The 10,015-nt window shown below is 38.3% G+C and overlaps 1 protein-coding gene across 1 annotated transcript; it reads left to right on the top strand.

The window, feature by feature from the left end:
* Nucleotides 1–4,717: 4,717 nt before the first annotated feature.
* Nucleotides 4,718–6,051, top strand: Smp_193580 (hypothetical protein; the record flags this gene model as incomplete). Its single annotated transcript, XM_018792577.1, has 2 exons — nt 4,718–5,110; nt 5,761–6,051. The coding sequence occupies 2 exons, from the start codon at nt 4,718–4,720 to the stop codon at nt 6,049–6,051; spliced, it is 684 nt and encodes a 227-aa protein (XP_018644106.1).
* Nucleotides 6,052–10,015: the final 3,964 nt, after the last annotated feature.

Raw genomic sequence — 10,015 nt, 5'->3', positions numbered from 1 at the left:
TCATACTTGGCCATACAAAACGTTCGCTGATTAATTTGATTGTGGCCTTTATCCCAGGATGTGATATGTTATGCATAGTGTCGAAAACCTTTCGTCTTAAAGGCTTCGGAATAAATGGTCTTGGTCGGCCCGTAGAAATATCGCACATTATACTCACTTTTTCGATTGAATTTTCTTTTAGTACCAGAGAGGTTGTATTGTCAGACTTCAGTCTGTTTAACTCGACATCTATATTTTGTAATTCTGCTAATTCGTGATAATCGATTTCGGATTAGACGAGAGTGTTTATCGTCGTTCTTGATAGTGCGTCAGCTACTTCGTTTTCTTGGCCTTTAATACATCGTATATCAGAAGTGAACTGGGAAATAAACTCTAACTGTCTGATCTCCCTCGGAGAGTAATTATCTTGCTTTGCGCTTAGTGCGTTCGTGAGTGGTTTATGGTCCGTGTAAACAGTAAAATTTATGCCTTCTACCATATGTCGAAAATGTTTTATTGCCAAGTAAATTGCTAGTAATTCTCTTCTGAAAGTACTATATCTCGTTTGCGTAGGATTCAGTCTCTTTGAGAAGAATGAAAGCGGTTCCCATGTGCCATTTACTAACTGTTGTAAAACAGCTCCTACCGCCACATTCGATGCATCTGTCATGATAGCTAATGGTGTTTCGCTCTTTCTTCTAGCTAGTGTCGTCTTTTTGTTGAGTGCCTTCTTGGCGTTCTCGAAGGCCTGTATTGCCTCTGCTGATAATTGGAATGTCCGTGAGTGTCCCCGTAACGCATCGGTCAGTGGTTGAAGTATTGCCGCACAATTCGGAATAAAACGTCTGTAATCATTTATTAGTCCCAGAAATCGTCGTAATTTCTTCTGTGTATCGGGCAACGGATAGTCTCTGATGGTATCGATTTCTGTAGAGATCGGTGTGATACCTTGAGAAGTTACCATGTGTCCAAGGGACTGTAAGGATCCTTTTCGAAACTCACACTTCTCAATGTTTATGGAAATACCATGATCTCTTAGTCGCGCGAATAATTGCCGTAGTTGTTGTATGTGCTCGTCCATAGTGGAGCTGGCTACCAGTAAATCGCCTATGTATGCGTATACTCCAGGTAAGCCTCTGATGACCTGGTCAATAAATCGTTGAAATGTTTGTGCTGCATTAGTCAATTGGAAAGGCATGCGTAAGAATTCATATAGCCCAAAAGGGGTTGTTACCGCTGTTTTTGATGTCTTGTGGAGCGACCGGGATGTGATAATACGCTCTAACTAAGTCAATCTTCGAGAATACTGTAGGTAAAATCATGGATGTGTGATATAGGGTATCTATCGGCCATTGTTTGCTTATTAAGTGCTCGATAGTCCCCACATGGTCTTAATTCTCCGTTCTTTTTCGGAGCCATGTGCAATGGGGATGCCCACGGGCTATTCGAAGGCCTTATTATGCCTAGCCTCATTAACTGGCCGAATTCCTGCTTTGCTATTGCTAGTCTTTTTGGGTCTAATCTTCTTGGCCTTGCATTAACCGGTGGCCCGTTGGTTATAATATGGTGTTGGATAGTATGCTTGAGATCTGTTTTATTGTACGTTACTTTTAAAAGCTCTGCAAACTCGTTTAACAATAATTTGCGTGGGTCGTTGCGGCTCTTATCTACCACTAGGGTCATAGAAACAGATTCTGTAAGTATTCCCGTAATTGAAGTAGTATGGGTACCGTTTATGAGTCGATGGCGCCGTGAGTCTACAAGTAAATCGAAATTGCATAAGAAATCGATGCCTATTATAGGTACCGATACGTCTGCTATGACAAAATCCCAGCGGTATGTCGGGCCTCGTCCGAAATTTAAAGACAACATTCGTTTGCCATATGTTTTGATATCTGATTTATTCGCCGCTTTTAGAACTAATGACGTGTTAAGGTTTCTTTTGTCGTCACATACTGGGGGTACTACGCTAATTTCAGCTCCCGTGTCCACCAAGAATTGAGTGCCTGTCATTCGGTTTTGTATATAAAATAGGCGGCTGTTTGAGGGCTTTATGTTCGCTGCAGGCGTTGCCATGGACAACGGAGGGTACCGCTTACTTGCCGTGCTAAATCTACAAGGTTGTAAGCATTTTCTTGCTCTGTAACCATATATTTGATGATACCAACATATCAGCGGAAGCTGAAAGCTTGAAGCTGATCGGCTTCTCCCGCACGTGCCATCTCGTAATAATTTTCGTGGTCTCTCGCTCTGGGTCAACTCTGTGAGCTTGTGGCATAAAACATCTATCTCCTTCTGCAGAGTACTGATTCTATCGTCTACTGTCACGCTGTGTGATTGAGGGCTTGCTTGTTTTGCTCTTTCGTATATTCTATCAGCTATTTTCGCTATGTTGTCTATGTCAGCGTCAGTATTTCCAACAGCTAAGATTTGCTGAATACTGGACGGGAGTCGGTGAAGCCACAGTTGATAAAATAAGTTATTGTCTATTTTTCTATCACCTAGTAGACTTTTCATATGAGTTTTTAACTGTGATGGAGTTCTATCCCCCATTTGTACCTGGTTGAGAAGCTGCTCAACAGCTTGTTGGTCACTTAGTGCGACTGCTTTAATTACTGCCTGCTTTAGTACATCGTATGGCCCTTCAGTATCCGGTTTAGATAACGCCTCTCGTACGCTACTTCGTCTGGGAGGAGAGTGCTTGTGAGGCCGAATTTATCTCTTTGTAAGTTAATACGACTAGCCAGAAAATAGTTTTCGAGTCTAATGAACCACAGCTGAGGGTCGGTGACGTTAAAAGAGGGGACTGGAAGGTTAAGAGTTCTCACGGACGAAGTTTGCTGTACACTTGACATAGTGTTTTCGGAAGACATGCTTACAAAAAAAATTTTGAGTAGTACACAAATATGATGTAAATCTCACAAAGAAAAATGGACGAACAAAAACAATGATAATAATAAATGGTACAATTTATAAAATGGAACAGACTTACTAAATTGCACCAATATATCAATTGTTTGTGAATGATCGTTATTTAGTATGAATATAATCGTTAAGTTCAATGTTTGTGAGTTAGGATCTAATAAATCCACAATTATGATTATGATACAGATAATAATCCGATTTGAGAAGCAGCGCTTTGAATTTTCGGGATTAGATTATATCGTCGAAAATTGTTTTGTGATCGCTCGGCGAGGCTTCCAATTCTGTGGTGGTCGATATTCGGTACTATCCCTAAGTTTCGTATATTGTTCGTCTTGATAACCGTTACTCGACAACGTCCTAACGATGTATAAATCAGAAGACGAATACGAAGGGCTGATTGCGTTTATTACTGAACCACACACAGTTATCCAATATTACAGGCACGTCAAGCAAGCATGAAAGAGCAGTGCCGTAGAGCAGGCGAGTGAGTGTGAGAGCCGAATGAATGAGTAAGCGTGTACGGTACGGTGTAGCGTAGTACAGAGCAGAGAGCAAGCAGGGCAGTAAACAGGATTAAAATGTACATATATATATATATATATAATATTATATTATATGAGTAGAAAAGCATGAATCATCGGATCAAATAAGCGATTAATAATAATGCTAGCGGAGTGAATACATGCGTAGGCAGTAAGCAATGTTCAAGTGTATATAATAAAAGTACAATGGTATAGATCGTTTGTTATTGTATGAATGACTGTCCATTAAATAAGTTAACAAAAGGGCTTAGCTGGATTAGATGTAAACAAACTCAATTGTATCTGAGTTGCTATACAACGTCGGACAGACATGCGAATAGTACATATTCAGATATATTTAGCTAATGTACTGATGAAACTTTTGTTGTACTAAATATTCACCATGGTTTCTCATCTTCAGACTCAAATAACTGACTTTTATCGCATTATATTGGTTTTATACACGTCAGTTTCACGCACTAAAACTAAAGATGTTAGAAACACACATAACAAATTTCAATTATCTACAAATTTTAAATTATTTGTGTACAAGACTTTAATACACAAACGTTTTTTCTAGGAGCTGTGTAAATGGTCACTACATTAGTGGAACGTTTGTATGTATTACATGTTGGATGGGGAAAACCTGTGAAGAACTAGGTAAGTCAGTTATTTATGGTTTAACTAGTCAATATTAGTAATAACAAGACCATGTTTTTGTTGGGTTTTATGAACATTTAGTTACATTCTATCATTTCCTTATCAAGATGATGCTAAAGACTTCTATTTCAAGCTCATAAGATGTATTGTAGTGTATTCTCCTTATATCTGTCAACATGAGTAGTATGTAAACCAATAAGATGTTCTATGCCTGTCAAATGAATCTTGAGAAGCATTCTCAAGAATTCGAACAGACCAAAAGGCGTGATTATGACTGTTTTTCTAATATCTTCGGGTGCCATCGGGATTAAGTGATAAGCCCTTACTAAGTCTAGCCTCGAAAAGATTTGTTTTCCATGCAAATTTAGAGAGAAATCATGAAGAATAGGATACCTGTCTGGAATGGTCTGGTTACTTAAACGTCGATAATCTCCACATGGTTGTCAGTCTTGATCTTTCTTCAGAACCATGTGCAATAGCGAGACCCAATGACCTTTAGATTGTCTAATTATCCCAAGTTGCATCGTGTGTTCGAATTCTCTCTTAGTAAACTGCAATAGTTGAAGAATCATTCCATGCGTAATAATTCATTTCTGGTTTATATTGTGAAATACTAACTTTGTAGAAATTATATGCTTACCATTTTAGTACATAGAATTCCGAAATTCACTCACACAGTATTCACCTTCGAAACCAAGTTTTCTAACTGGATCAATGGAACTCTGATTGGTAGTCTTTCTCTGAGTGATGAAAACTCCTCCTTGGCATCATGTGGAAGTGTTCAATTTAACATTGTACCTGGTTCAAACTACTTACCGGTAGCTATCGATGGAACAACTGGTACTTTGAAAGTAATCGACAGTGATTATGGAACAATCAAGAATAATCATAACATCACTTTTCAAGTGACAGTTAGGAATGCAAATACTTCCTTAAATATATCTGATGATGCAACGGTCAACATTCTGATTGATGGAAAGTATTCAGAAGAAGAAACAGAAAGTGAGATCACTGCAGTCAAGAGGGTATGATTTCTGTTCATTGTAGTGTTTTATTTAAAATGGAACTGCGGTTTCTGTCATTCATCTAACATTTGGTAAGCTGCCACTGAAAGAGATTCATGACTTGTTTCGATTGACACTGTACTAACCTGTTTCTTTCAAACACTATACTAATGTGACCAATGGTTCTTCAAATCTTATCTCATAGTTCTGAGTCATTATGTCAAAACAACAACAACAACAACAAAAACAGAATATCAACATGATTAGTCGTGTGTGATCACTGAAGGCAACCTCCGAAACAGATGAAGATCAAATTTTCACAAAACACTACGAATAATCATTTTTGTCAAAAATGTTAACTTCTATGTATGAAAACTATTTAAAATAATGTTATTAGTAAGAATTACACGTACGTATAATTGTCTTTGAATTCGTACGTGTTACACATTCACGTATCCTACAAAATAATGTGGTGTTTAAGATAGCAACACTTATTCATTATTGACTTCAATGGTTCCGATGTCAATGAAATTGGATAGTGTTTTCATTATGACGTTGTTATTCGATTCAGTAAATGTGCACAGTAAAATATAGAACCATGATGTATACTATCCAAGTTAATTATGATTTCATGGGTTTTGATGAGTAATATCAGATTTTCCTCTTTATAGGGCTTCATTGTTCCACCGAATACTATTCGTGTCACATTTTCCAGAGTATATATCCAAGATAATCCAAATTATTGTCTCTTCGATACATGGTTTATTGATTCCGTAATTGTCCTCCCACCTGGAAATCACAGTTTGATCATGAACTTTTCTGGTCCGTCTTTAAATAATGTCTATTATGGATATATCCAATATTTGTTCGCCTACTACAATGGGACAAACATAGCAAATAATTATTCTGTGAATTTTAATAATCTCACATACTTGAACAATAATTCCTCGGTAAGGATATGAACATAAATAAGCTTTGATGTATTCAATGTTTTTAATTAATTATTGTTAATATATGCATGATGAGGGAAGTAGATTTTTACACAGCAATGTGGAATTGTTAACGCTCCTTTATTTAACTTGACTAAGGGCAGTTGGAGCATTTTACGAAATTTTATTTTCCTTTATAATGAAGTCGTATCATGTTTATAATAAATTTTGTCAAATTTATTCTTTCATACTTCACTCTTGACGTTCAAACTCAATAGTGAATATTTTTCTTTTATTATTCTTAACGGTGAAAATTATGAATTCATTGGATTTTGTTTAAATTACATTGGATTGTCTTAGACAAGAAGATGAGCTAGTCATTAGTTACTATTGGGAAGTATACCGATATGTGCAAGGAATTATTCCATGTTTCAATGAAGAATGAGAGTTCTGTTTCATAATAAATTTTCAATATACCTGATGATGCTGAATATGCATTCGAGAGAAAAAGGTTTTTACATAGTTAAAACCAACTTTTAAATACCCACAGTGAGATTAATAAGATTCAGTTACTTACTTACTTACTTACTTACGCTTGTTACCCCCAACAGCTGTTTCTATTTCTCGACGTAATTTCTCGACGTAATGTGTTCTTTGGTCTCCCTCCCCTCCTTTGGCCTAGAGGATTCCAGGTAAGGACTTGCCATGTGACTTCAACGTGTGTCCTATCCACTTCCAGCGCTTCTTCCTGATTTGTTGGTTGACAGGTTTTTTGAGTTCCGGATGCTCTTCAATTGTAGATATGCTGCTCTTTCTCTGCCGATCCACGTCTTCACATCTGTATCAGATCCACCGTGCTCGCCAATGATGCTTCCCAGATATGTAAAAAGTTTTGCTTCCTCTAAAGCTTCTCCGTCAAGTGTGATTCGATTGGTGCATGTTGTATTGTGTCGGAGAATCTTGCTTTTTGTTGTTGCGTGTGTCATAGAAGAGCCGTAACATCTGCGAAGTATGGATCGTCCAACTGCACCCTAGCTGTCCATTGTATCCCATGCTTCCACGCTATCAAATGCTTTCCCATAGTCAGTAAAGTTGATGTAGAGTGATGAATTTCATTCAATTGGTTGTTCCACAATGATCCGTAGTGTTGCGATTCGGTCTGTACACGATCGATCATTACGGAATCCAGCCTGTTGATCTCGAAGTTGGGTGTCTACGGAGTCCCTCATTCTGTTTAACAACACCCTGTTGAAGACTTTTCCTGGTATTGAGAGAAGAGTGATGCCCCTGTAGTTATCACACTTACTGAGATCGCCTTTCTTTGGTATCTCGATCAGAAGTCCTTTTTTCCAGTCTTTTGGTATTTGTTCTTCATCCCTAATCTTACTGAAGAGAATGTGGAGTATCTTAGCATTTACTGCTACATCTACTTTCAGTGCCTTTGCTGAAATGTTGTCTGGTCCCGTTGCTGTGCCGCTCTTGATTTATTTGATGGTCATGCTGATCTCGTCAACTGTTGGTGGGCAAATATCGATTTCGAGGTCTGGGGATGCTGCTTCGATGTTAGGTGGGTTCAATGGGGCTGGTCGATTCAGTAGTTCCTTGATGTCATCTACCCACCCGTTGCACTGTTCTTCAATGTTGATGATTACTTAACCTTCCTTGCTTTTCACTGGCGTTTCTGGTTTACGATAATTTCCAGCGAGTTTCTTTGTTGTATCATACAACTGTCTCATTTTTCTTTCTCTTGAAGCTTCCTCTACCGTCATTGATAAATCTTCCACATATTTACGTTTGTCAGCTCTGATGCTCCTCTTCACTTGCTTGTTTGCTTGTCTGTATTCAGCTCGTGCCATTGCTTTGTCTGTTCTTGTTCGGTTGATATTAATTGCTAGCTTCTTGTTCCATCCATTCTTTGTGACGGTGCTTCTTGTGGTCCAGAACCTCCTGACATGTTGAAGTGATTGCCTCCTTGATCCCTTTCCAGTTGTTCTCCATGCTAGTTCCCTCTCCATTGAGTAGATCGTGAAAGGCCTGAAACCTGTTGCTGAGGGCTATCTTGAATTCGTTGGATCTGTTAGTAACTTGAAGAAAGGCTGTATTAAACTTTTGTGATGTTTCCCACCCAGTTGTCCTGTGCTTCTTAAGTTTTAATTTCATCTTGGCGACCAGCAAGTGATGATCTGAGGCTATATCAGGTTTGCAAATCTCTCACCATTTCCGTTCCTTTCTCTCAGTCCATGTCGTACCATGATGTCTTCGTATCCGGTGTTGTCCATTCCAACCTTGACATTTACGTCTCTCATCGGAATGGGCAAGTCCTTTGTCGGGCATTTCTCAACGATTGACTGCAGCCTACCGTTGAATCGATCTTTAACGTCCTCATTGTAATCAATGGTAGGCGCATAGCATTGGACAACGTTCATTGTAATGCCCTCTTTCTTTGTTTGAAGAAGGAGTTAATGATCCTTGGTCCATAAGATTCCCATCCTATAAGTGCTTTCTGTGCTTGTTTGGATAGTATCAGTTCAACTCCTTGTGTATGTGGACTATTTTCTTCTTCATGGCCAGAGTATAACAGCAGCTCCCCTGAACCTAGTCTTTGTTGTCCTACCTGAGTCTAATACGTCTCACTGATTGCAAGCACCTCCAGGTTGAGTTTCCTCCTTTCTCCATCAACTTGGATTACTCTCCCGGTTTCCCACATTGAAAGAACATTACATGTACCTAACTAATGGTTGCTCCGGTTGTCAGAATGGGCATCAGCCTCGTGACTTAAAAGAAACTCGGCTTTCACCATCATACGTCATAACTCTTCTAACTGAAGACATCCTAACTCCCAGGGCAGAGTTAAAATGTTTTGAATAACTTTTTCCGTTTAGCGTTGTTTTGGCGAGTTAGTTTTCTACGGGATGGGGTCGCTAACCCCACTTCCGACCGTCCTCCTTTATCATGGCATTGGACCGGCAGTAACCACAGAGGAGTTCCAGGTGGAGTTTTCAAAGACCAGTAATAGATAGATTTTCTGATTTTCTATGTTTGTTTTATTTTATTCGATAAATCAGCTTTTGGTTATAAGTGAGTTGATATGCCGAACATATGTAGTCAATCTACAAACTGAGGAAATATTCGATAAAAGACGTCACATCAAATGACTCAACATTGCTTAAAATCCGTTCTGTGAATGGATCTTAATTGGTTTAAAAATGCTCTAGTATAGCTTGGTAAGTTGATATTAACTTATATCACTGGTGATCAATTAAAGATATAAAAATAGGGAATTTTCTGAGAATTCTAGCCTTTAATCCATTTTTGTTAATTGTTTTCCGTAGCCTTCGGTGTTCACAATGACAAGTCAGATATGTGTTTCATCCGCTCCTGCCAATGATTCAAATGATTTCAGTATTATGATGCGATTCAAAGTCGGTCTTTTTTCTGGAGTGTCGATCCCGCCTATTGGTACCAATTTAACAATCAAAATGGAAGCATTGTTGATTCCAAAGATTACCACAAATATTTCCTTGATAGTGTCCTCGAACTGTCCGATTCAATATGATTCAGTTAATTTTACCAAGTGCCCACAGCAAGTGGAAATAGGTGGGATTTATGAATATTCTGTGAACTACTTTATAAGTAGACCGATTGGTGACTACGTGGTGAGTGATAAGTATGGTACTTGAACAATATACAGTTTTATGGAAAGAAATTGTTAAGTAATAAGACTTCTAACTTAATTGTTGCATAGTATGATGTGCCTCATTGCGAAAAATACATTTGTACATCACCAACAGAAAATATATGAAGCTTTATGTCACAAGACATTTCAACAACTATTAATGTGTTTTGAGGATGAAAAGGATGTTTGTCGTTCCGAGACAAGGAATGAAATAAATTTATTTATCGATCACCTAGACTTGCTTGTATCTACCTAACCATATCAAAACCTCTCTCTTACAAAATTGGCCATTGCTGGCAGTCTGTGTCCCATTTAAATCTA

This window comes from Schistosoma mansoni, assembly GCF_000237925.1.
Source record: "Schistosoma mansoni, WGS project CABG00000000 data, supercontig 0247, strain Puerto Rico, whole genome shotgun sequence".
NCBI lineage: Eukaryota > Metazoa > Platyhelminthes > Trematoda > Strigeidida > Schistosomatidae > Schistosoma > Schistosoma mansoni.
This window is presented reverse-complemented; position numbering and strand designations above follow the sequence as displayed.